The sequence below is a fragment of the Rhinolophus ferrumequinum genome, chromosome 21, assembly GCF_004115265.2.
Source record: "Rhinolophus ferrumequinum isolate MPI-CBG mRhiFer1 chromosome 21, mRhiFer1_v1.p, whole genome shotgun sequence".
NCBI classification, from domain to species: domain Eukaryota; kingdom Metazoa; phylum Chordata; class Mammalia; order Chiroptera; family Rhinolophidae; genus Rhinolophus; species Rhinolophus ferrumequinum.
This window is the reverse complement of record NC_046304.1, coordinates 28,420,494-28,448,223: the sequence shown is the minus strand read 5'-3', so window position 1 is coordinate 28,448,223 and position 27,730 is coordinate 28,420,494. Positions and strand designations below refer to the sequence as shown.

At 40.9% G+C, this 27,730-nt stretch overlaps 2 protein-coding genes and 1 non-coding gene across 4 annotated transcripts in view; 1 reads left to right on the top strand and 2 right to left on the bottom strand.

Moving 5' to 3' along the window:
• Positions 1 to 1,026: 1,026 nt before the first annotated feature.
• Positions 1,027 to 18,100, bottom strand: COIL (coilin). 2 transcript variants are annotated; one of them, XM_033091645.1, is made up of 7 exons: positions 17,811 to 18,100; positions 10,108 to 11,212; positions 9,897 to 9,983; positions 9,444 to 9,491; positions 7,182 to 7,251; positions 4,188 to 4,276; positions 1,027 to 2,449 (listed from the first exon to the last, which is right to left on the bottom strand). In XM_033091645.1, the coding sequence occupies exons 1-7, from the start codon at positions 18,086 to 18,088 to the stop codon at positions 2,366 to 2,368; spliced, it is 1,761 nt and encodes a 586-aa protein (XP_032947536.1). In that variant the 5' UTR covers positions 18,089 to 18,100; the 3' UTR covers positions 1,027 to 2,365. The 2 variants fall into 2 exon arrangements, with proteins under 2 accessions (XP_032947536.1, XP_032947537.1); XM_033091646.1 differs by having other exon boundaries at positions 17,844 to 18,100.
• A 1,175-nt stretch (positions 18,101 to 19,275) lies between these two features.
• On the bottom strand, positions 19,276 to 19,379 carry LOC117014142 (small nucleolar RNA U13). The gene has a single exon (XR_004421446.1). It is a non-coding gene; the product is annotated as a small nucleolar RNA U13 (small nucleolar RNA).
• Positions 19,380 to 24,217: 4,838 nt separating this feature from the next.
• SCPEP1 (serine carboxypeptidase 1) overlaps positions 24,218 to 27,730 on the top strand; it is a 28,272-nt gene continuing 24,759 nt past the window's right edge. Inside the window, exons 1-2 of the mRNA XM_033091522.1 lie at positions 24,218 to 24,354; positions 26,706 to 26,854. Of these exons, the coding sequence (XP_032947413.1) occupies positions 24,282 to 24,354; positions 26,706 to 26,854 (222 nt within the window). The 5' untranslated portion in view covers positions 24,218 to 24,281. The remainder of the gene's footprint in view (positions 24,355 to 26,705; positions 26,855 to 27,730) is intronic.

Here is a 27,730-nt window from a genome sequence, read left to right as displayed (position 1 = left end):
TTCCTGGATATGATGCACTATTTATTTTTCTCTTCTTTTGTATTTCATCTTTCAAAAAGCAGGCCATGACCCCCTAAATTGATATCATGACCATTCTAGTAGACTGCTATTTATAGTTTGAAAAACACCACTATTGAGGAAAAAGGTGTCATAAACTGGTTATAATCTGAGGAAAACACACCCTGAGTTCAACACTTCCCTTTGGCCGAATCAATGTTTATTTACTAGTTTTTTGGGTTTTTTTTTTTTTTTTAGGTATAATCAACATACAACATTGTATTAGCTTCAGCTGTACAACATAATGATTTGATATTTGTATACATTGTGAAGTGATCGCAATAGATGTTCCAGTTAACATCTGTCACCATGCATCGTTCCAAATTTTTTTTTCTTGTCATGAGAACTTTCAAGAGCTACTCCATGAGCAATGCTCAAATATGAAGTACTATTAACTATAGTCACCATGCTGTATGTTACATCCCCAGGACCTACTTAGTTTATAACTGGAAGTTGGTACCTTTGACCCCTTTCGCCCGTTTTGACCACCCATCACCAATTAGTCTCTGTATCTGAGTTCATTTTTTTGTTTTTGTTCTTTTAGAGTCCACATGTGAGACCTTATAGTATTTATCTTTCTCTAACTTATTTCACTTAGCAAATGCCCTCAAAGCCCACCCATAGTGTTGCAAATGGCAAGATTTCATTTTTTTTATGACTGAATAACTATACATATATATAACAAATTTCTATCCATTCATCTATCGATGGACACCCAGGTTGCTTCCATATCTTGGTTATTGTAAATAATGCTGAAATGAACATAGGGGTGCATATATCTTTTTGAATTTATGTTTCTGCTTTCTTCAAATAAATACCCAGAAGTGGAATTGCTGGATTACATAGTTCTATTTTTTAATATTTTGAGAAACCTCCACCGTTTTCCACAATGGCTACACCAACTTACATTCCCACCAACCGTGTACAAGGCTTCCCTTTTCTCTACATCCTCACCAATATTTGTTGCTTCTTGTGTTATTGATGATAGCCATTCTGACAGGTATTAGGTGATATCTCATTGTGGTTTAGATTTGCATTTCCCTGATGATTAGAGATGTTGAGCACCTTTCACGCACCTGTTGGCATTGACTAGTTATCTTGTTTTCCAAACCCTAAATAGAAAGTGTGCTATACAAGAACCCCAGTGCCAAGATCCCAACATTCATGTTAATCTTGCTCTTTCTGGAGTCATACTTCTCTTTACAAACATCCACATTTCAGTACATCCACGTTTTGATTCATATCAATGTCATGTCAGTTAAAACTGGACAGCATCTTCATTGGTCCAATAGCTCCTAGATCTAACAAACTCCATTTGACTAAACTGTGCAACACCAGACTCTTGTTCTGGCAAGGCTTCTTGTTCCAGAAAACTTTCATCTCTCACATTATTGCAAAATAAGACAGTGACTTGCAACACTCAACTAAATGTGATGACTCAACATGGAAGTTTAGTTCAATACAATTTTATTTAAAAATCTGCAAAGCTGAAGGAGGGATCTGATCTTTTGTTAGAAGAAAGTAATTTTCACAGTATATATTTAGCCATTTTAGCTTTGTGTTGAATAATAACAGAAGAAGTTTCTGTTCAAGATCCTCACTCCAGCACACTCAGCCAGGTGCTTGGGAGCTGATAGCAAGATAACACATTCCCTGGTCTGAATTCCTAGCAAATCCTCTCACCCAAGTGCAACACCTGTTCTCTCCCAGGCACACACACCACAGCTCTTATTTTCACTGCCCAATACAGAGCACAGAGAATCTTTTAGTTTAAAGTTGAGAAAAATGTTAAGGGATTTCTTAATACTCGTTATTCTTGACAATTAGAAGTATAAAATACTTGAAATTTGTAAGATGTTCCACATTCAATAGAACAACTCAAATGTAAAAAATTAGTTCAAGTAACATGCTTTTGTATTTTAAAATGGTACTTAATAAAACTTACAGAGACAAGATATGCAGCACTTTTTTTACTTGGTATTATAAACTCCTACTGACGATGGCTACCTGATGGTCAAAAAAAAAAGGAGAAGAGAGAGAGAGAAGAAACCATACATACTGGTATATAACAATGCCTGCAGGGAATGTCATGTTTTAAATTTTGTTACTAAAATTAAACCTGAAAAAAAAGGTCTAGAAAGGCAACACACCCATATTATTTTAAATGATGAGGTAGACTTTTTCCTACGCAGTAAAGTGAAGATAAAAAAATGCATACAACTTTCAAATCTTTTTTTTTTTTAAAGTTCAGGTTATAGTCACTTTCATAAACAAGACATTTATAAACTATGAGGTGGAGAGATCATACTCAGGCAAGCTCTGTACTTGATTTGTTACTCGGAGATTCAACAATCAGTCTTGGATCAATCAAATCTCTCCAAAACACAGTGATCTAAGGAAAAATACAACATTTTCAGTTTAGAGACTTCATTTTGAGGTCACATAGGTTTTAAACAGTTAAAAACCTCAGTCAAGTAAATTTCCATTTCTGCGGAATGATTGAAGACCTGGAATAATTTGAGTCCCAATAAACTGAGTTCAATTAAGCTATAAAAACTTGTTGACCTCGAATGCAGCTAAACTTTACAGTAAGCATAGTTCACCTTTTTCTCATTTAGAGCGGGGGTTGTGGAGTGTGGGGTAGCTGATTATAACCAGCCTCTGTGGACAGGCAGTTTGCAGACCGCTTAGGAGGCAGACGTGGCCCAGAAGGTTTAGCACTAGACTGTTGCTACCCTCTTGGGCAGCTCTGTAGTTCTTATCCTATGTGGCCTAAAAATAGGGGGTATTTTACACTTTACCAAGAGAAAGCAAACTCTTAACACTTGGTCGTATGGATGAATGATGAGGGCCAACTAGTGTCCAAAAGGTCCCTTACAGGCTCTGCTTCAGGCCTGTTTAAAAAGGCACAGCCTGGGAAGTCTGGTTAGCTCAGCTGGTTAGAGCAGCTGGTTAAAGCGTGGTGCTCTTAACAAGGTTGTTGGTTCGATCCCCACATGGGCCACTGTGAGCTGCGCCCTCCACAACTAGACTGAAACAACTACTTGACTTGGAGCTGATGGGTCCTGGTAAAGCACACTTAAAATAAATAAAAAAGTTAAAAAAATAAAAATGAAACTGAATTAAAAAAAAAGGCACAGCCTGCAAGGTTGGATTTTTGAACAATTTCCAAGAATACATTTCAACAAAAAAGTGGGGCTGAATATATTGCAAATAAAGGACAGGAGACTGCACCAAATCTGCTGATCCTCCACAAACCCTAAAAATGTGTTTTTAGAATAAATCCCTAAGAGTCTCATCTATCTTAGAGACAAAGAAAAACACAGCCTCGTTAAGGTTTCTACATTTTGGATACAAAATGTGAATTTGCGACACTGAAACTTAGAGGATAATCATATCCATAACATTTCAAATATAAACACCTTAAGAGAAAGCAGTTTTTAAAATACAAATTCTATTTACTTGAACGCTAGCAACAGCCCCATAGGCCAGCCATTGGCAGCAACTGTGGACGTCTGGCTGCCTAAAAAGCTCTGAGCACACAGTTCCTAAAATGTCAATTTAAGGGCTTATACAAAGTCAAAAGACAGAATCAACATTTTATGTCATTCTTCCACACTATCTATGCGGTTATAAGTCAGAATCGTGGTTAACGTCTGAGGGGTAGTAATGACTGCAAGAAGACATGATGGAAATTTCCGGAGGGGGCTGTTCATGGCCTTGATCTGGGTGCTGGTTACACGAGTATGTTCATTTCTGAAAAAATCATTCAAACTCCATACACTTATATGTACTTTCCTGAAATGCATACATCAATGAAAAGCTTTTAAAATAGGCTAGTCTTTGCTAATGAAACCTTTATATCACTATTTTATGCCCACTTTAGATTCTTAAAAAAGAGTGTGTTGTCTGTGTATCTTGTCATGTAGGCTCTTTGAGGTCCAAGGTGGCGCCCTAACTTGGTCCTCAGCACCGATACTGCACCCTGTAGGTAGATCCCCCCAGGCCCAGATCCTTTATGATTTTCACATAGGCAGTTCAGGAAGCTGCAGTGTCACCTTCCAGACCACCAGTAACCAATCAAGAGAGAATGGATGACCAAGCAACCCCAAGAAGAGAAGCATGCCTACCCTTTTCTCCTGTGTCACAGCATACTCCACTACCTCAGTTCCATTTTCGTTGTGATAAACCAAATCAAATTTCCCAGGTTCTTTCAAGGCTGAAATCAGACAGCAGGGAGGAGAGACAATAAGTCATTTCCCAGTAGTGAAAACGTCCCTCTACAGGGAATTTATATCATTAGAAAACCAACTACAAATTGTCCATTGATGTGAAGGTCGGGTACGCACATGAAAGCATAGAGTGCTCAGTGACAGAAGACCCTGAGGAAACCCTGCACCAGCAGACAGGAGCTTCTTGGCCATTTATCAGAGATGATCTTTCCTTCATCAAAAACAAATGAGCTTGATACACTACCACTAGCACATCCAGAAATGAATGTACAACCACAAGCTAATCCCAAAAGATAATTGATAGGTTTCAACAAGGGAAGGAAATCTGAATTCTGCAAAATTCTTATATCGTGCTCTGCCCTCAGAAATTATGCACTTACTACCTGCTAATGCAGCAGTCCTCACTTTATACAGTAGTGTGGGACCACAAAAATGACCATGCAGGCTGAAATCATATAAAAAACAATCTTAATAATCAATGGGAAAAACTATGATTGTTTCACAATATTTTAAAAAATGTGTCAAAACATTAAAACCTTTACTCTATAGGGAAATGGAAATGAAAAAAGTAAAATATTTATGTAGCATACTATAAAAAATTAGAAACACAGAATTAAAGTCTTCTACTTCTTTGTAAGAAATTTACCAAGGGTATTTTGAAAAAAATATGCCTTGTCAGGCAACAATGATACAGAGACTCTTTCCTATGCCCTGCAGAACTGTCATACTCAGTTCTAAGCTTGAAATAGCTTTGAGAGTTTGTTTCTTTTTCACAATTCTGGGAAATTTTTTGCTGATGTCATCTTCATTTTCCAAGACATCTTCGTTCTTTTCGTCACAGCCACTTTCCTCATTTATGTCAAGAAGTTCTCGTAAAGCTCAGTGTCAACATTCCCATAGTTAGCTACTAGTATTTCTTCTATAATTTCACTTAAACTTCATTTGGATGTCACTTTTTGCTTCTTTGTTGTGCTTTCATCTTTGTTGGCCGATTTCCTATTTCAATGATCCATTTTTGTAAAATGTCATGTAGGTTTATCACTGAAAGACCAGGAAGCAGGACAACTACACACTCTACTGTGTGTATGGGAACTGGGTTATAGAAGTACAGTGACCACGGGGCGGCCGGATGGCTGTTGGTTAGAGGGTGAGCTCTTAACAACAGAGTCGCCGGTTCGATTCCCACATGGGCCAGTGAGCTGTGCCCTCCACAAGTAGATTGAAGACAATGAGCTGTCGCTGAGCTGCAGGTGGGGCAGCCGGATGGCTCAGTAGGTTAGAGCGCAAGCTCTCAACAAGGTTGCCGGTTCAATTCCCACATGGGAATGCTGGGCTGCACCCCCTGCAACTAAGATTGAAAACAGCGACTGGACTTGGAGCTGAGCTGCACCCTTCACAACTAGATTGAAGGACAATGACTTGACTTGGAGCTGATCGGCCCTGGAAAAACACACTGTTCCCCAACATTCCCCAATAAAAAAATTAAAAAAAAAAAAAAAAAAGTACGGTGACCAATTACCAAGAGACTTGGAAAGAAGTGGCATGATTGGTCACTGTTCATGATGGGCATCTGTTAATATGTAATGATTTGTGGACTAAAGAGCTGGCAGTACTTACTGCCATTACTCATAGTTAACAGTTAACATACCCAATATCATTGGAGGACTGGTGTTACTTAACCAAACTGTGGTAACTGAAGTTCATGTATATCAGAACCATGCAAAGCAAGGACTACCTGCATTTCTATCAGAAAACAGATAAAGCCATTTCTTGATGCCCCAAAGAAAAGTTCTAATTACACGTCATCACTGTCAATCACCTGACCAGCAGTGCTGAGGCTATGGCCCCGGAATTTGACCACGGACAAGCTTCTCTGTCCACCATTCCTTCAAATGAAACCTAATCAGAATAAAGCTGGAAAACCAGTGTAGGTTACATGTCATCATTTACTTAGTAACATAAAGAGACTTTATTGAAAAACCCTTTTGGCTAACTTCTGTGTACTGAAGTTTTGATTCTTTTACTCACTACTTTATTTAAAGACAAACAGAAACTAATTAATTGCCTCAGGGTCTGCTAAAGAAAAAGGGATCTCCCCTGCTTTCTGCCCAGGGACCCCTACGACACAACCCAAGTTAAGCCACATACAGTAAAAGTCCTCTCTTCAGGATTTCAGGACCAGTAATGGGTGGAGTAAATCACGAATAAAGCAGAACGTGTGAGTATGCATACACACAAATACTTCCGACATTTTATTTTGATGGAACACACACATATGTTCATTTGTCAATCTTTTGAAATAGAGCAGAGTAGATCTTATGAGTCCACTGATTAGAGGTGTCTTTCTTTTATAAATCATATCCTTAATGTATGCCTACAATTTGCACAATTTCCAGTTTTGAGGTTTTTTTGTATTTGTTTTTTTTAAAGTTTTGCTAGAATGCACAAACTAGCCTGGCAATCTAAGTGCAAAATCCTCCCAGATTTTTTACCAAATTCCTCCCAATCTCTTACAGCTGACCCACTGACCCATAACTCAACAGCAACTTTTTTAGTAACACTCCTGAGTCAGCATTCAACTTGGGTTTCATAAAAATAATTCTTTTTGCAATCAGTTTTCATTGGTTTGTGTAATTTTTATGAAATTACGTAATTACAGTAATAAGAACAACTGGTCTAATAGCTTTGGAAACAAATTCAACAACTCTTAGCAGACACGCAACTGTGCTAATGGGAACACAGGCCCCTGCTGTGTGCTAGCACAGGTAGTGGAGAAGGCCGGCTAAGCATGGAGGCCAACGAACACAGCAGCTCCTGTGTATGCAAGCTATTTAGAAACCAATGCAGATATAAGAGTCTAAAAATTTTCAAATTCTTTTCTAGAACACTCACCAGGTAAAGATGAAAGAATTTCTATATCTACTTGCTGGGTCTCTGGATTGTGGCTTAATATTTTTCCTTCCTTTCAAAAATAAAAGTCCAAGTCAAAAATCAACATGTGAAACATTATGAATACACTAAAACCACTGAATTGCACACTTTAAAATGGTGAAAATGGTGAATTTTATGTTATGTGAATTTTATCTCAATAAAACATATTTTTAAACAAATCAGCATATAGGGGAAATGAAACTCCCACACACCAAGCCAGTATTTCCCAGGGTCTAACTTATCCAATGGTCAGGTACCACAAAACTAGGAACAGCCCCTATAGCCCAAAGCCTGCTCATTATTCAAACTAGCCTACCCTAAACTGTATGTATCCCCACCCTGCCATGCCTATCCTCAGGAGACCGCAATAAAGGCCCTGGCCTAGGCTTTCTCCTCATTCCTGCTTCTGTCTCCTGGCCACACCCACGTGCTTTCCCCGGCACCCCTCCTCTACGGAAATGTAAGTAATAAACTCCTCTTTCAATAGCATTGGCTTCTCTATGTCAGCACTCAGTCACCTCCATTAATTAATCACATGGGAACAAATACCACAGGGTCAGGAGATGAAGAGACTACATTCTTTGAAGAGAGCTCTGACAAGCTTAATGAACAAAGCCGGTGATCAAGCAGGGTAAACAGCACTTGCAGTCAAAGCAAAAAGGTGGGGCCTGTTTTCTCTCTCAAAATGGTTTTGAAAGCAATTTCAAAAAAGTTCTAAAACTGGGCCAGCCCGGTGGCTCAGGCGGTTAGAGCTCCATGCTCCTAACTCCGAAGGCTGCCGGTTCGATTCCCACATGGGCCAGTGGGCTCTCAACCACAAGGTTGCCAGTTCAATACCTCAAGTCCTGCAACTAGCAACAGCAACTGGACCTGGAGCTGAGCTGCGCCCTCCACAACTAAGACTGAAAGGACAACAACTTGACTTGGAAAAAAGGCCTGGAAGTACACACTGTTCCTCAATAATGTCCTGTACCCCTTCTCCAATAAAAAAAAAAAAAAAGTTCTAAAACTACCAGAATATAAAGTAAGCAAACAGCTTTCCAAGGTAATAACTATGATGACCAACATCCATTTAATGTGAATTTTTAAAAATTTATATCATTTAGAATCACCATTTGTAGAGGCTGTGGGACGTATCAATTCTATATTTATTTCCATTTCCTCATATATCACAAAATTTAATTCACGATTTACGGTAGAGTGACAAAACATCCTGGTTTGCCCAAGACAGGTCCATTTATATTTCCTTCCAGTATAATTATCAATATAATATTAATTCTTTTCACTCACAAGTATCTTGATTTAGTGATAAATTATATGGTCACCTATATTAAGGGGCTAAGAAGATGAAAAATAGGATAAAATACAAATTATCCAGAACTGACCCACCTCACCCATTCGTGAACTGATACTTCTTTGAGTCTGCTTTTAAGGAAAGATTCTTACCAAGATTATAAAAGTCTTCCAAGGTATCAGCTCAGATTAAATCAACTTTCCTTGTACTTTATATTTAACACTATATTAACATTACCAATTATTACCTTTAAAATGGACTTACAGTCTATATCTTATTACATCAAAATATGAAAGTATGCATTTTAGCAAGATTTTCAACAAAATTTTGAATGAGTGAAAAGGGAAGGAAACATGTGATTTTGTACTCCCATTGATTGAGGCAAGCTTTTACTAAACTGTGGTAAAGCTCAAATGCCAATGATGACCCATATAAATATTAAGTGAGTAAATACCAGAATGTTAGTGAATTATCTGTGGTTAACTGATAATGCAAAGGAAACCATATTAGACCATAATAACCAGCAGTAATTCAAAAATATATAAAATAGATTCTTATGATGAAAATTACCAAATTTTCAGGCTGAGAGCTATTCATTATTTTCTTTGAAAGTTTAGGATCATGGGGGAGGTGTACTCAAATAAGTTTGTGTCAAATATGTTTGTGTGTCAAATAAGTTTGTGTGTCTGATTACAAAAAAAAAATTTAATTCATCATTCTCATTCTCTAATCTTCCCAAGTGTAAGGAAAATCACACTGGGAAACTTCACAATAACGCTATTAACAGGTTTATATTTTGGTCATGTTTTCATTTTCTACTTTCTGGCATTATTTACTCAAAAAAATCTACATTATCCACAATAACAGTATTAAACATGACTTTAGCTTCTTTAATATACTGACAATTATTTTTAAATAAAAAACCTTACCTTGTAGTCAGAGACATCAGGAGAATAATCAGATGTTAGTTCCAGAAGCTAAAAAAGAAGAAAAAGTCCACAAATACACAAACCCTGTGACTCCTTTCCCCTACCTCTAAGAAAACATGAAGAGCCCGACCAAGAACCTGTGGCAATACAGGGGTTCCAGTGGAAAAGGTTTCTTTGTTTTTGTTTGTTTTTTTTAGAGGGGATGGGTGATACGTATAGTCTTCTTTTACTGTGCATTTACTATGTTCCAGACACCAGGCTAAGCCATTTTTATTCATTCAGAAAACAATGACTGGGCACCTACTACATGCTAGGCACAAAAACACAAAAGATTTAATCCAGAAAGTAAGTGTGTGTGTGTGTGTGTGTGTGTGTGTGTGTGTGTGTACTGTTAACGAGTAAGTTTATTTGGAAGGGGAATAATCTTTTTGTTGTAGTTGTTTTAAAATATACCTTAAATGCAATCCTTTCTCCAATTTGGGGGGCAGCTGCTAACAGCGGTAACAGGCTGTAGTCCTTCTTGTGTGCCTCTACTGGATTCTGAAAAACAGTTGTAAGTCATGTGACTTTGTTACTGGTGAGAAAATGTGAACTGATGACACCATGTCCAGACACGCTATGTGGGGAAAGGAGAAACGGTACACTCACAATAGAGACTACTTGCCTGGATGATAGTAGAGGAGTTTGTTACCATTTCATTTAAATGCTGCTGCTTCAGATATTCAGCGTTTCTGTTTAAAACATAGGGAACAGCAAGCCCTCCTCGACCTCGACCCCGCATGCCCCGACCCCTAGCTCCCTTCCAAGAAAGAAGGTCCTCTCCTCTACCGCAACCTCTTCCCAGACTGGTGGGGAGAGTCACGCTGGGAGGAGGACCAGGGGCCTGTCTGCCACCGTTGGAGTCAGAGTGCTTCCATCCAATAGCATTTAGAGTCTTTGGTGACGGTCCTGGACCTACACAACCTTTTCCTGCAAAGAGACCCACTGCCTTTAAGAAACCTGCAGGCCGCTCTGGTGTGCTCTTTGACATCATGCATTGGTCATCTAACTCCGAACTAGAGTCTGAACTAGAAGATGATGTTCTGGTTGTCTTGTCCTTGATGGGGGTGGCGTTAAAGCCAGTTTTTGTAGCCACTTTGTTTGCAATTGTGTTTTTTATAGCGGGTCCTTCCTTTGATAACGCAGCTGATATTTTCTCTGAGGAATTTCTGACCTCCAGGATGACATTGCTGAGACCATCGCTGGTTGACCCACGATAAGATTCAGACTCTGAGGAGGAACTGGGACTATCTTTTGCATGCATGTCCACACCACCTTTCCTTTTGGCTTTCACAAGGCTGTTTCTAGCCGGAGAACCTTTTGGAGGACCACACTTTTGGACGATCCATTCTTTCACTGGCTGTGCTTTAGAAGACTTGGAATTCTTTGTCTGTTTTTTATATTGACATTTCTTTTTCTTTGGTGATTTTCTTTTGGTCTGTTCGTCGTCATCATCTACACCACCACAGGCGGCTTTGTTTTTCCTCTTGTTTTTTTTCCTCACACTCTGATCTGTGACAGCTTTTGGTTCTCGAGCCAAGATAGTCTCACTGTGGTCGTTCTCTTGCCTCTTCAAATGCTTCTTTGAATTTCTGTAATCTAGTTCAGTTTCTTCATCCTCTTCTAACTTAAATGACCGCTTCTTTGCTTTTCTAGGTAAGAAATGAGCACCGTCACCATTACTCACTATTACAGGATTCTCAGCGCCTTCTCTCTCTTCTAATTTAACTCTATATCAAAAGAACGAGAGAAAAAACTAGAGTGAGTAACTATGTCTCCTGGTCACAGTAATATATACTGAGGTGACTGCAAGCAGCTGTCACTGCCATCAGTCAATGAAAAAAATGTCAAATCATTTAAGGACAAAAGATTCTTTTTTGACAAAATGGCTTACATGGCATCACTTACACTCAACTTTCAAATGACTGGTTTTATTTATTGAATATCTACTGCATCCCAAACATTTTCTATACATTTATCTAATCTAAACACCATCATGAAATAGGTATCTCTCATTTTAAAACAAATCACAAAATTACCATTCAGAAAAAAACTTGCCCGACATTCATAGCTAATAAGCAGCAGAAATGGGATTCAAACCTCAGTTTGTCTAACTTCACAGACTTTCCACTCCGTTATGTTGCCAACCCCAACGAGCAAAAATGCCAAGTGTCCATTTTTGTTTTTAAATGTGGGCTGTTTTTTTTAAAACCAGATTTTATTTTTATTTTGTTTAAATTTAGGAAAATAATGAACAATGTATGTTCTCTGGGGTAGTGACAGACATTGTAAACTTCCATATTTTGTGATTAATTTTATGTGTCAACTGGATTGGGCCACGGGGTGCCCAGATTTTTGGTTAAACATTGTTCTGGGTGTATCCATGATAGTATTTCTGGATGAGATTAACATCTGAATCAGCAGGCTGAGCAAAGCAGATCGCCTTTCCCAAAGTGAGAGGGCCTCACACAATCCATTGACGGCCTGAACAGAATAAAAGGCTGAGCAACGGAGAATTCGCTCTCTCTGCCTGACTAATCTTGGAGCTGGAACACGGGTCCTCTCCTGGCTGAGGTCTCAGACTAGGACTGGAACTTACGTTATCAACGCTCCTGGTTCTCAGGCCTTAGCACGTGGACCGGAACTATGTCATGAGATCTCTTAAGTCTCCAGCTTGGATCTTGGGACCTCTCAGCCTCCATCATCTCAGGAGCCAATTCCTTATGATAAATCTCGTATCTATATCTATATCTCCTATTGCCTTTGTTTCTCTGGACAACCCTAATACACACTTCATCCAAAATCATTTCACCGTAGAAAAGGAATTCTGGTCCTCCATAAACTGGCAACAGTGAATTCTAATACGTGCAGCCTGATGATGGAAAGCTGAGTGTTGCCAATGTCAAGCACATAGTGGATGCTCAAAAATGCCTGCTAAAAACACGATACTTCCAGCTGCATATTTCATCAAGTTTTTGTTGTTGTTGTTGTTGTTGTTTTGTGTGTGTGACAGGGAACGATGCAGACAATCGTATTTGAAAATAAAGTACAACTGGTGAATAAGAAGATATATTATAAGCGTTCTTTAAACTTTTTTAAGGTATAGTAATCCTGTGGATTTATCTTGATGTGGTAATTGAAAAAAATCCTCAATTATCCTTCAGGATACATGAATACACAGACACATACAAATCAAGGTGAAAGAAAAGCCACTGATACCGGGAATGGGACAAAGACACAAAACTCTGCAAGATCAGGGATTTAAATTATGAAAACACATTACCCTCTCTTCTGAGCTGTGGACATCAGCATCAGGCAGCAAGGAAGTATTCCTTAGATTGGCAAAAGTTAGCTCGGCATCCTGTGAATCGAACAACTGCTGGGGAACTTCTAACATGTCAGACCGTCCCTTGTTATTCTTGATCAATTTGTTTTCACTTATAGCAATGCTATGATTCAAGTTTCCATTCTGAGATGACTAACTAGGACCAAACTTTCCATCAACTTTGAAAATGGCTGCAAGACTTTCTGTTCAGTCACTGTGGTTTATTAAAATCACTGGAACACAGCGTGTGCTGCATCCACTATATGCAAGATCCCTGCCTTTCAGAGGAGCTTGCAATTCTGTCGTGCTTTCCAAAGCAGCCCTTGGCATCATTTCACCTGTTTTGAAGACAATGGATCTGCGCATGAAGGTATGGCCTGTGATTGCTGCAGTGTGTTCACTATCTGCTATTCCTAAAGAGAATAATTTCAGTTTGGAACATATTAAGATTGAGAGACAAAATGCCATCCAGAGAACAAGAAATGGTTCACCAGGATCTGCTCAGTTACCATTCCCTTCAGGGTGTACACTTTCCCTAGCAATAGTCTTCATTTCTCTACTTGGATCACAGACAACAAAGGTAGTTGTCCTTTTACAAAGAGAAGTGAATTACCTGCATAACTGGCAATGAAAGAGATGTGATTCCAAGAAATATTTAAAACAGACTCTCCACTGTTCATTCAAACTCTTTGCAGGGCAAACTGGGAGGTAGTAACAAAATGCAATGTATTCCCTTCAAATCTGCAATTTCACTTCTAGGATTCTGTCATACAGAAATACAGATATAGGGCTGGCCAGGTGGCTCAGGTGGTTGGAGCACTGTGCTCCTAACGCAGAGGTCGCCAGTTCGATTCCCACATGGGCCAGTGAGCTGCGCCCTCTACAGCTAACATTGTGAACAACAGCCAACGTGAGTGGCCATGAGATAGATAACTGGTGACGGACTGTCTCAGCCCAGGGGGAGTGCAAGACTCGTAATACCAGCATGGGTCAGAGAGCTGTGTCCTACACAACTAGACTGAGAAACAACAGCTTGAACCGGATTGGGGGGCAGACGGAAGGGGGAAAAAAAATTGTCCCTAAAGACACAGAGAAAGTTCAGGGAAAAAGGAAAAAAAAAGAAATACAGATATGCCCATCTGCCATGCCTGATACCGCCACCAACTGCCTGCTAAGGCCAAATTGGCTGTCTGGGTTCAAATTTGCCACTTTAATTAAATTTTTTAAATAACATGACCTCAACCTTTCTCATTGGTGATGTGGTAATAACTATAGTACATATGTTATGTACTATATGTATCTAGAATTACACATGTATCTAGAGCAGTGTGGGGCTCAGAGCAAGTGTCAGCTCTAATTTTTATTAATACAATGAATGTTGTTAGTCCTCAGGGCAGGAGTTGGTGGGTTTTTAATGTCATGTCCCATCAACTGAAGGTGAAATTTAGTAAGGAGGGTGAAAAGGATGGACGTACAACCTCTTTGAGTCCCATCTGTTCCCTGCAGCCTCCCTCCTGTCCGGCTGCGGCTGGCAGTGGCCTGCATTACCACTTTCAGAGAGGTAAAGTTACTTGACCAACGGCACACAATTAGAGTCGTAGAGCTAAGATTCGAACGCAGGGTTCTGACTCCAGACCCTGAGCTCTTAATCACTCTGCTCTATTACCTTTCATACAGTAGTGAACAGAAGTAACGCATATATTCTTGGCATAAATACAGACCCGTACAACTTTTCTGAAGACCAATTTGACCAAAGAGCACCTCCTCTAGGAATGTATCCTACTGAACCACGGCTTAAGTACACAAAAATATACGACAGGGGCCAGCCCGGTGGCTCAGGCGGTTGGAGCTCCGTGCTCCTAACTCCGAAGGCTACCAGTTCGATTCCCACATGGGCCAGTGGGCTCTCAAGCACAAGGTTGCCGGTTCAACTCCTCGAGTCCCACAAGGGATGGTGGGCTGCGCCCCCTGCAACTAAGACTGAACACGGCACCTTGAGCTGAGCTGCCACTGAGCTCCCGGATGGCTCAGTTGGTTGGAGCGCGGGCTCTCAACCACAAGGTTGCCGGCTGGATTCCAGCAGGGATGGTGGGCTGCGCTCCCTGCAACTAACAACGGCAACTGGACCTGGAGCTGAGCTGCGCCCTCCACAACTAAGACTGAAAGGACAACAACTTGAAGCTGAACGGCACCCTCCACAACAAAGGACAACAGCTTGACTTGGAAAAAAAAGTCCTGGAAGTACACACTGTTCCCCAATAAAGTCCTATTCCCCTTCCCCAATAAAATCTTAAAATACACACACACACACACACACACACACACACACACAAGAATATTCACCACAGCATGTTAACAGTGAAAACCAGAAAATAACTGCCATGGAATGTTTGTATCCGCCCAAAATCCGTCTGCTGAAATGCTAAGCCCCAATGTGATGGTATGAGGAGGTGGGGCCTCTGGGAGGTGCTCAGGGCACGAAGGTGAAGACCTCCTGAACGGGATTAGGACTCAGAAGAGACCCCACAGAGCTCCCTAATCCCCTTCGACCACCTGGGGACAGTGAGAAGGTGCCATCTATGAGCCAGAAAGCGAACCCTCACCACACCCCAAATCTGCTGGCCTCAACTGTAAGAAATAAATTTCTGTTGTTTAAGACACCCCATCTGTGGTATTATATCGGCTCCAAGCAAATGGGAGCACTTCCTCCTCCCAGGAGTTGGAGACCCTTCAGCGCTCACTGTCAGCACCGTGGCTGGGAGCGCAGAGTGGCCTGTGAGGAACGGGCCATGGCATACGAGCGTGGAAACGCCTCTCTGGCCTCTACGGTTATTTCCCACACTGGCTCCTGGCTCCACTTTTCCTCATGAGACTTCTCTCAGCACTCCCAGCAATCCCGACAGAATCTTTGCTACAGAATCTTTGCTGCTCAGACTCATCTCTTTATCAAGTCAGGCTAGTTTTTTTGTGTGTGCATGTGTTTTTTAATTTTTCATTGGGGAATATTGGGGAACAGTGTGTTTTTCCAGGACCCATGAGTCATTGTCCTTCACTCTAGTTGTGGAGGGCGCCACCGTTTTCAATCTTAGCACTCTAAACAACTGAGCCATCCAGCCACCCCACCGGCAGCTCAGAGGCAGCTCGTTGTCTTCAATCTAGTTGTGAAGGGTGCAGTTTACTGGCCCATATGGGAATCGAACAGGCAACCCTGCCATTAAAAGCTCGCGCTCTAACCAACTGAGCCATCCGGCCGTCCCAGTCAGGCCAGTTTTTGGCTCCACAACTGTCCTGAGCCATCTAACATTTCCAACCCCTCCTTTAAGGTACTGCTAAATTCCTAACCATTTGTATTCCATGACGAACTCTCCTTTCTCAACCACCTTCAGCACTTAACAGCATACCCTACTATAATTATCCAGTCTGACTGCCTGCATCACACAATATACAGGAGCACAAAACTAGTTATTTTGATCTACTTCAACAATACTAGGTAACTTTGAGAAAAGAGACTGTTTTCTTCTGTAGCTCTGAGGAAAAGTGAGTCTGTCAGGGGAAGCCAGAGAATGACTGGGGACATGAAACCACAAAAACATACAAAACTTTTACAAATTCAATTTTTCCCTAAGTTCAGCCCCATTTACCACTGAAGCCAGCTGCAGAGGTATTTCCTACCGTATGAAATTGTGCGTTTGAAGCATTTAGGAGGAATTCTACCCGCTGTTGTGCTGTATTTATTTCTTATAACAGCTTTCATCGTTTTTTATATTGTTACTGTCATTATAAAGAGTATAATTCCCAGATGACTCATTAATTGAAGTATAACTGCAGTTAGCTAGCAACAAGTTATTAATTCATTAGGCAGGAGATAGAAAGGAAACTTAACAAGAGAAGATGCAGTCCTTACAAGCGTAATACTATTTAAATAGTGCCTGAATTGGAGAGAATGGAGGCCTATTTCACAGTGAATAAAAAGGAAAAAAACCAACAACTCTTTGAAATCTGGACTAGTTCAAATTGTCATCAGAAACAGCTAAACATTAACAATGTTTATTAACAATCATAGTGTTTCTGATTTTAAGAGAAACACACACACACACACACACAAACACACACACACTCCAAGCTGGAGAAATTGTTCCAAATTAAATTCCCTGATATTCTGAAGAAATCTTATGAATCTGACACGCTCTGGGGAAAGGACAGCCAACCAAACGGCAAGCAAGAGCGAAGTAGCCTGGTTCACAACTAGAATTTTTCACTGCAACCGAAGCTTGAAAAAGAAACTCGGAATAAATCACTCCGAGGTATGAATCCAAATTGAAATGATCATGTCAACATTTTATTGAGACAAATCAACCACATGTAAGCGATTCATACCACAATTGCTCCTCGATACTCAGTATCATTTTTTTTTTAATTTCCAAAGACACACTTAAAACTATTTTGTTCCCCAATGGACAACCCCCAGCGGTCCCAAACACCTATTTAAGTGAACCACAAACCGCCCAGGTGAGACACAGAATGACCCCCATAAATCTCAGGGGATATCGCAGGAGCACTGAGGTTGGACAACCCGCACATCATGAAGGAAACGTGACTGTTCCTGTTTGGGGTCTCCCGCACCTGACCCTGCGAGCCGCCAGGGGAGGCCGGGTTTCAGGCACAGCTGCATCCAGCAGACGTAACACAGTGCCAAGCGAGGTGAGCGTTTGCTACATCAAGGCTGAAAGAAAACACTGGCCCTGCCCATCCACGTGATCCCGTATAGGGTTTTTCCAAGTTTGCTCCACTATCCACTCGCATCAGAAGCATCCGAGGAAGGATGCTCGTTACAATGCAGATTCCTGAGCCTCACACCTGACTACACTCCCTGGGAGGTGATGCATGAGCAGTTTGAGAGTCCCACCCATCCACACCCCCACTCGCCCCACACCCACTTGCGGTGCCCGGGAGACTGAGGCGCCCCCGGGCGTGCGCAGGCGCGTCCCCGGCCCGCCGCCTACCTCATCACCCCCGCACGCCCGCCCCGCGCGCACCTGAGGCAATCGTTGTCTCGTACTAGGCGCGCGCTCTCGCTGGGGGGCAAGAGCCCCTCCTCCAAGTAGAGGCCGAGGGGAGCCCCAGAACTGAAGCCGAAACGCTGGCGGATTAGACTAATGAGATCCGTGACTACTCGGCATCTGTTCAAGTCGACCAGAAGCCAGAAGGCCGTGCAGTGTGGGGTAGCTGGCGGCGGGTAATCAAATTGAAGCCGTAGCCTAACCGTCTCGGAGGCTGCCATCTTGCTCGGTGCTCAACGGAAGCCGAGAGAGCCCACAGTGCTACCCAGAGGCGTGCTCTGGCGGCCCGCCCCCTGGAGCCTTTTAGCGTGTGCCACCTATTGGTGGCAAGTGGCTACTACAGGATTCGTGATGGAAAGAACGCGGAGCGAGGTTGATTCGCTTCTGTTCACCACTGGGCTGGGGAAGAGGACATATAAATGAAATGCCTTTATTCCTTTCCTACTGAGCGCTGTGTAGGGTCCGAATTTAGGCAACTCGCTAGATAAACAAGCAGTTCGCAACAGTGGTATATAAGACATTAGCTTATATACGTAAAAGAATAAAAAAAAACTCCCAATACATTTAGTTGACAAAATTATTCCTCATAAGGAGTTGCAAAAGATGTCATTTCTAGTGTATTGTAAATATTGACATTTAAAAAATTAATCACTCTTAAATGTATTCAGTGTAATTTAAATACCTTAGCGGTCTAATACCTACCACCATCCACATTAAAATATGAAAATAAGCCATTTTATTAACCCCTAGGTAAGTAAATCAGAAATTCCAATTTCCATTCCATTCTCCCACATAATATATTAACTCCTTTAGTTTTCATGCCAAAGGTATGAATTACGAACCCTTATTATTCCCATTTTGAAGATTAAAAAACCCAAAGTTCAGAGAAGTTAAGTAACTTCCCCAAGGTCACTGAGCCAGTAAGTGGTTGATACCCTGAATACACATTGAAACTTTTTAAGTTTTATTTTCCTGTGACCCTAATACTCTAGGTCTTCCAACTGAGTTATCATTACTATTATTAGTGGTACACAATTGATCAAAATAGCATAAAACATTACATATTTTGGTGCATAATTATTACACAGGGAAATAAAGTGGACATGGAAACATTTATTAAGGAAATAAATGTAGCTGTGTGTTTGTGTTTTTTTAATTAATACAAGTCTCTGTGGATAAACATTGCTAAATAAGAGGGCTCCCCATCAATTCTGGACCCATTCTTTTTGTTGTTTCTATAGATGTAAGGTCCTGAGAAAACTTGTTCATTCATATAAGGAGAGAAAAACAGAGGATTTATATTATTGACAATGTCAGTCAATTTCCTTAAACTCCTTCCAAGCTAAGTGCTAAAATCATATAGAGATCTTTCTTTAAAAATTATTATTAGTTTTTCTTTTTTTTTTTACGTCAGACGGGTAATGTGCCGATGTCGTAACAAGGTTTGTGGGAGGTACATCTCACGCAAAAGCGTGAACACCCAATCATCACATTTATGAACTACAAAAGGATCTTAAAAATTATTTTCAATACTACATCAGCCAAAAATTCAGTTAGGTTTAATAATGTTAAAAACAAAGAATTGGGAATCACCTGACTTTCAAAAGGAGTATTTACCCACTCACTCGAGTTTTTCACTTTCTCAGTATCTGGGAGGGCTCTACTAAGACTTAAGCGATTATTATACCACTTACTCTTACATTTAGAGATGCCTGGTTGATGGAGCTAAAATTAGATGAAACTGGGGTAAGAAATGACAATTCCATAAAAGTGGGGATTGTGATCAAAGTCCTGAATATAAGTGAAAGATGGCTAGCGAGATGAACATTTGTGAACTGTTATATACAGATTTATTAGCAATTTAATCTGATAGTTGAAATCAATTACGTTTATTATTACACAATAGAATTGGAAGAGTAAGTATATCAACATCTAAGAAAGAAGAGTTAATTCCCTAAAATGCGGCTGTTTTCTCAATTTCAGAGTATTGCTAGATTTTGTATGTCAATGATTGCTGCTATGTGCCTTATTTACAGTAGAATCCACTATATTTTCCCTTAGAGTTAATTTAAATTTAATAATATCTGGTAGAAACAAATAAACCAGTGAGGTTGGTGCCAGGGAAGCTATGTAGATGAGGAGCAGGGGAGAAGAAGAGATGCATTTCTTTTTTGGAAAACAAAAACACACATTCTCAGGCAATCAGTTGTAGGAAAGACAAGTAAAAGAAAGAAATGTGGAACTCAATTCTCTTAAAACCATTCATTCCTGTCTACCCTTAGAAAGTGTTGGAGTACTCCTCAGGCTATATTTACTCCTAGTCTGAAGACTGCTACTCCAAAATATGGCAAGTTACCTAAGCAGTGGATGGCTTCTAAGTGTTTACCTATCTATTCTTGTTTCCTTCCTTAGAGAAGGGCCCTAGCGTAAGGACAAAAGATTACATCTAAACCACAAATCTAAGCGTCAGATCTCATGTAAAGTCTGATCTTAGATCTAATCTGATTAGGTCAAGTCTAATCTAAGAGTCAGAACCAAAGTGTTAATAGTATTTTAATTAGGCTGGGTGGTAGGTACACAATTCTGTGTGCTTATCTACTTTACAATATTCATGATTGCCAAAATTTCTAGAAAAGATCTATTCTTTGTCAAATGACCCGTTAGAAACCTCTAACGGGTCATTTGGCAACATTTGTCTAAATTATAAAAGCATGTACCCTTTGACCTAGCAATTCCACGCATAGGCCACGATGCTTTACCATCTCTTGATTACTGCCAGTATATTAATGTGCACGTATTTGTGTATTGTTTTGGGTAGATAAAGATTAATTGCTAATGGGAATCTCAGAAGAAAAAGCCACAAATACTGGTGGGGACCGGTAGAGCACCTCCCAAGCTCCGAGAAACCCAAAGACTTAGCTAACAGAAGTGGGATACTTTATATCCAAAGAATTGAGCTGGCCACCTTCCAGCGCACCTGCTTATTTTATGTATAACAACTATAGTCCCAGAAGTTGCAGATATCTATAGCAAAACAGCAAAGTTTTACTAAAAACAACCTAGAATTACAATGGCCATTACGGGGAATGTTCCAATTAGATAAGATCATTTAAGAAGTGCAGTTAAAAGCAAGAGATTGCAAATAAAATAAAATAAAACAGAATGGGATATCAATTTTTTGACCCCACACTAACTTTGAAATTTCCCCCAAGGATTTGTCTCTTGCTGTATGAAAAAAAGGAGATATTGAGCTAATTTGGGTTTATTTGATATGCTAAATTACATGGGAAACATTGTCAAATGAGAAGTAACATTGAGCCTTCTTTATGTAGTGTCTGCATAGGTATATGTTATAAGTGTTCCAGAAACTGAAATTCCTGGAACCTAACCTTCTTGGTGGTTATCATCCTTGGGACTCCGAATGATTCGATGGCTGGTGCACACCTGGGTATTGCCTCATGGGTTATCTAACTGTGCCCCTAATTGTTCTGGAAAGGAGGCATTCATAATTCCCTTTGACAGATCCCTACTTCCTCGGTTAGGAATGAGTACAAATGAGACAATAATCAGAAATCTCTTCTTACCTTTTAAAGATATTCCAAGAATCTGTTATTAAGGCAATAGCTGCCGCACAAAAATCCTTAGACTCTCTGGCCAAAGTTGTTCTTGATAAAAGAATAGCCTTTGACCATCTTTGGCTGAGCAAGGTGTCTGTACTGTGGCCAACACCACTTGCTGTTCCTGGATTAGCACTTCTGGGAAAGTCGAAACTTAAAATCAGTTACATAAAATCACTGATCAGGCTACTTGGCCTAAGAGGTGTTTCTGATCAGTTTGGGTCTTTGGGACTATGACTCTGAAATGTACTCCAAATAGTGGGAAGTATCCTGCTTAGAGTTATAACATATGTCTCCTTGGAGAGTGTTGCATTCTCTCAAAACTTTAACCCGTGTTTGCAGCAGCTAACTACTGTGTTTCCCCCGAATTAATACCTAGCCATACAATCAGCTCTAATGCATCTTTTGAGCAAAAATTAATATAAGACCCGGTCTTATTTTACTATAATATAAGACTGGGTCTTATATAATATAATATAATATAATATAAATATCGGGCCTTATATTAATTTTTGCTCCAAAAGACACATTAGATAGAGCTCATTGTCCGGTTAAGTCTTATTTTCAGGGACACATGGTGCCAAGTAAATGATCTCCGTAACACTGGACTGTTACTTAGAAAAGGAACAATGAAAAGGACCAATTTAAGGATTATGAAACTGAAGCTGTGGCCTGTGAATTGAAGCAAAACATCATCACCCGTGAAATCACACAGAGGATCAGAAAAAGCCACAAGAACTACAGAGCAGTAGCTGAGAGTGGCACTAATGCCTTACATTTTTTATCACATCCATCAGGCTGAGCGTTTGATCAAAAGGGGGAAATTGTTTAAAAAACAGAAGTAATGGGCTCAAAATGGAATCCTTTGCCCCCAGACAGCAAACCAAGACTGAAGTGCAATTTTCCGCCTATTCCATGCATGTGACCTTTAACCAGTCATTCTGAAATTTCCTGATTAGAAATGGTGAGGCAATCGGCATGATAAAACCCGTGTCCCTCTGTCTGAGCTACCCTTGCTCCTAAGAATGATTTCTAGTCCATTCTTTCTCCCACATTTTCCTGTCCTGCCTCAGTTTTGTCAAGCACATTTGCATCTTGCCTCCTCCTTGCCCCGGGCCTGACTGCTATCATCCTATTAGTTTGGGTCCAGTAATTAGTCGCCAAGGCAATTAGCTTTGAAAAAGAGGCAGGACACTTTCATTGTACCAAAGTAACAAAACTGAGGCACAGATCCGGTCATGTGACTGTCTGCCCAACCCTCTTCCCTGGATTCACATCACTTGCAATGAATCCTAAATTGCTAGCATGCCCGCAGTCGAGCTCAGGATCCTGCATTCTGGTCCAGATTGACCCAAGTCTCCTTATACTTTATCCTTCATCACTTCCCCCATTTCTTCTAGCTTCCCGAATTATGCTGGGGCCTCTCACGTCCTGCACTGCACGTAAAAGAACAACTTATCCCAAACTTGGAAAAAGGCAAAATGATTTGCTTGGCTTTCTGATACCATGGTGGAGCATTGTCCAACAAGCCTCCGTGGCTCTCATACGTTCTCAAACACGACTTTGTGGTCAGGGCAACCATTCCAGGACAGCCTGATCCTCAACTTCACAGAGTTCACAGTTAAGCAAGGAAGATAAAATTAGAATAACCACAGAGGTCATTATTTGAAAACAATTACGCTGAGCATCAGGAAGGAGAGGTACAGGACGCAATTAAGACCATTAAGAGGTCCCTGTCTTCACTGAGGCTGTACTGTTGGGAAAGACTTCCCTGGGACGGGACATGTAAACAGACAGGTTCAACAGTAACTAGCCAGGTGCAGAGGGCAGAAAAGGTGAGAGAGAACATTCCATGCAGGTGGAACAGCACGTGTGAGTGCACAGAGAAAGACACAGGGAAACTGGTGTGAAGACACAGGGAGAAGACCGCCCTGGAACATCAAGGATTGCTCCCAAGCTTCTACACTGGGAATTCTCTGGAAGCGCCTATAACGAGCCGCCAACCAATCTCCATCAGCTTCTCAAACCCTTCCTAAAATAAACAATTGAAAAAAATAATAAAGAATTTTTGCAAATACAGTTTGGAAACGAGTTCCCCAAATCTGTCTTCCAATCCTACTGCCTTCCCTAAAGCCCTATTATATTTTTTATCTACCCCCAAAAGGACAAGTTTGTATTACAGAAACGCAAACAAGTTCAAATTGAACCACAAGCATCACCTTTTAAGAAACGTTCTGTAGCCACTCTCTCATCAAATTCCCACTGGCTCTTCATCCTTGACTCTTTGGCTGGTCTTTCTCTCTACACAATCCTCATTCTTTTTCTCTATATTCGTTCCTCTCCTAGGAGCAAAACAAATTCTTCTCATAGTCCTGTGCAGCACAGTTTAGTAATTCTTTGTTACCTTAGCTGACGCCCTATGCTCAGCTCTCGTCTCCTGATCAAGGAACCAATAAGGTATTTTTCTTAAAGACCATTCCAATCCTTAAGAGGAACTTCGCCGTTAGGATAATAAGCTTTTCACCTTTGCTCCGTCCCCAAAATGACAAAGAACAACGTGGTGGGGCAGACGGAACACCTTGAGCACTGTTTCAGGGGTCCTGCTTGGCCCGCCCGGCAGAGGGCGCCCGGGACACTGCCAGTCACTTCGCCCGCCCAGCCCCCGCCCCCGCGCTGTCCCCAGACCTCTCAGGCCACGCCCCGGCCGCCCCTGGTCCCGCCCAGGCCCCGCCCACCACCGTCACGTGGTGGGGCTCTGGATCCAGCCTGTTGCTGATGCTGCAGCGCGGTATTCGTCATGGAGCTGGCGGCGCGAATCTCTCCGTTGCTGGCGCCGCTGCTGCTGCTGCTTTTTTTGGACCTGAGCACGGGTAGGTTCGGGCAAAAGGTGTATGTATCAGCGACCGGTACCTCCTTGTCTATCCGGGGATGTGAGTCTGTTAGTGTGTTTGTGCTTTTTAAAGCCAATCTCTTTTCCCCTGTGTCTACCTTGCGTAATTATATTGCTTTTGAACCTCACGGGGGTTTTGTTGTTTTTTAAATTAAAAGTGGTTTTAAAGTAAAAGTGCTTGCACTGGGAGGTCTGGTGCTCCTTTTTTCCCTAGGTAGCAGCAGTTGTGCAAAATGTATGATTTGGAGAAACTGCTGATCAACGAGGTTTCCACGATCTTAAGGCCACCTCCCTTTTCCTGCCGTCATTGGCTGCTAAGTGAGATTATGAGGTCTTTATATTTTGAGCTGAAACAGACGGCCCCAAAGAGCCTGAAAATCGTACCATAAATGGGATGTTCCATTGGGAGAAGGCCTTTTACCCTCTACTTGATGGGAAGATAATGTCTCCTCTTACCCAGGTCCTTTTTGTCGAGAACAAATTCGTGTTTAATAGGATGACTTGCAAATTGATTTTCAGTCTTTTATTTCTTTCATTTCCTGGTCTGAATCAAGAACTCAGAATTCCAAACTTGCTTTGTGATCTTAGGCAAGGTGCTTAACCGTTGTTTCCCCTTTCGTAAAATGAGGATCATCTGACACTTCAGTTTGTGTCTGGGAGGTGTTGTCAACTATGTTGCGCCCCAGATTTTAACAGTGATCACTACCAGGGAAGGGAAGAGTGACGGGTTAGGTCAAAGCCTTATGTGTCATTTTCAAGGAGACCACATTCTCGTGTTACTTGTATATGTATAGAGAATCTCATAACCACATCTATAACATTCTAGCTGTTCTGTTTTTCTCCTCAAACCACTTTTTGGTTTTCTTAATCTCCATCCTTATCAGTTACAAACAGCATTGTCTCCTCTCCTCATCCACTCCATTTTCTTCTTGAAACCAGTTTTATTTTACTAGAGGCAGTGGGTTGAAATTTATGAAAGTAGGAAGTAAAAGGCAAAAAGAAAACTCCAGTCACCAAGGGACATCCCTAAATAACCTTTTACCATCAGCCTTCTTTTCCCACAAAGTGGTATTAAAAAAAAAAAAAAGATACTGTAACTTGAATGTTGTTACTTTAGCAAAGGTGACAGAAAATGTATTTAACCTACTCTTTTCCGATACATATGTCACAGGTGCTAGAAAAGTTAACTAAGGAAATTGGAGTTGTGGGATTAAAGGAGACACACACACACACACACACACACACACACACACACACGGCTCTTAATATATTTTTTGCCAAATTGCCTCCCTAATAAGTCATGCCAGTACATGCTCTTACTGTCTTACCAACAGTGGTGAGGGCCAGTCTCCTGATTCCTGTGGATATTGAGCAAATGTCATCATTTTTTTGTCTATCAAACAAGCAAAAATTTTTTTAGTGACCTTATTATTGCTTTCATTTTCATGTCTTTGACTATTAGGGATGTCAACCATTCTTTCACATATTTTTCATAGACATTCATATCTCCCTTTTCATAAATTATTTCTTCATGGCCTTGATCCATTTAACTATTAGGATCTTCTATTTTTTAATTGCTCCACATGAGTAAAGAAAATTAACCATTTTCTTATTCGTAGCAGATCTTGCTTTGTTGTTTGCCTTATCTTTTTATTTTTGATGGACAGAGATTTTGTTTCTGTCCTCAACTCTGTTGATATTTTTCTTTATAGTCTCTCTTTTCCTTATAAATGATTTCTTTATAATTATTTCCCCATCCAGAGGTCAGAAAAACCTTCCACTGTATTTTCATGTTATTTTTAATATTTAAATTTTAAAATTGAAATTCTTGATCAACTTTAAATTTATTTTGGTTTATAGCATTGAGAGGACCTACATATCTATTTTTTTTCCCCTTCAAAAAAGTTAACAGGTGGCCCAGCATAATATAGTGAATAATCTTGGTCCCACTGTTTGTGATGCCTCTTTAATCATATGTTAAATAAGACATAAAAACTAGCATGCTGCATTTTGAGGTTTTTCTCTTTCCCAAAAATGTAAATCTCTTTTTAAAACAGAATTATAAAAGTGTTTCATGCTTATTGTTAAAAATCCAACATACAGAGCATGTAGAGGAAAAAGTGGAAGTCTCCAGCCTCCTATTAAGTTTGGTTTTTTCATAACAGGTTCCCGCCCCGCCCCTGCCTTATTTTCACAATATATTGGAGTCAGTAAATTGCCTAAAATATAAACTACATCATCTCCAGTCTAGCATGGCCATCTCTACTGGGTTTGGAATTTACCTAGAAGTTACATATTTTTCAGGTAAATCAAATTGTGCTTCTGTTTCAGGAGCCATCATCGACCGGCCCACAGAAGAGGGCAAGGAAGTATGGGATTATGTGACTGTCCGGAAGGATGCCCACATGTTCTGGTGGCTCTATTATGCTACCAACCCCTGCAAGAACTTCTCAGCACTGCCCCTGGTGATGTGGCTTCAGGTAAAAGTGGCTTCGCTGCCTGGCCACGTTTGAGGCCAAGTTTCCCCCACTTAACATTTTGCTTGCTTCTAAGGGCTCATAGCTCAGCAGTGGTGAAGGACTGATTGGTCCAGTAGTCAGCCGGGGGTCTCTAGGCCTGGGGTTCGGCATTCTTCTAGGCAGGCAAAGGCAGTGATATACCAAGGAGGCCAAATCAGAAAGGGAGGGGTTCCAGCCTTTTGCCCATTTTTTAATTATTATTGAGTGCAGGCAGTGCCAGGAACTTTTACCAGATGCTCCTGAAGACATATTTGACTATATGCTGACAGAAAATGTTCTGGAAGCTTCCAAAGCAAAGACTGAAGTGCGCTGACCATACCTTCCTCTTTTCCTTGCTCAGTTCTTTCCTAGACCCTAACTTCTTGCCCCGAGGAAGAACTAATCTTTCAAAAGGAGTCAGCCTCTTGTTTCTTAGTATTAAATGTTGGACCCTGTCCTTTTCCCTAGATGTGTTTGCATTTTGACCTTGAGCTCTGCTTGTAGAATGGAAGGCATGGAACTGGTTAAGAGGTATTTGGGGGCAGGCAGAGGATCCTTTCTTGCATTCCTAAAATATCTGCACAGAGATGGCCCACTCTCTAGGGAGGGTTTGAGTTAGGATGGTCTTCCTTCAGCCTCTGGAAACTATGCCTGGCCCAGCTGGGGCTCCAGGTTGCTCACCAGTAAATAGAACCCCCTGGTACTCACTTGCATGGGATGCAGATGTCACTTCCTGCAAAAATGTCAGTATTCATAAGCAGCCTCCCAGAACCCTGGGCTTTGCCTCCCCTGCCAGTCCATGCGGACTTTCTGGTGAGGGAGAGAGAAGGAGGCCTTTTTCTCTCTTAGGATTATCAG

What these genes read in the sequence shown, in the direction of transcription:
- COIL (XM_033091645.1), bottom strand. Translation starts at nt 18,088, where the DNA reads ATGGCAGCCTCCGAGACGGTTAGGCTACGGCTTCAATTTGATTACCCG. An exon ending in GGGCGTGCGGGGGTGATGAG is followed by an intron (nt 11,213 to 17,810) that starts GTAGGCGGCGGG and finishes CTTTTGATATAG; the next exon opens with AGTTAAATTAGAAGAGAGAG. An exon ending in CTGATGTCTCTGACTACAAG is followed by an intron (nt 7,252 to 9,443) that starts GTAAGGTTTTTT and finishes TATTTTTGAAAG; the next exon opens with GAAGGAAAAATATTAAGCCA.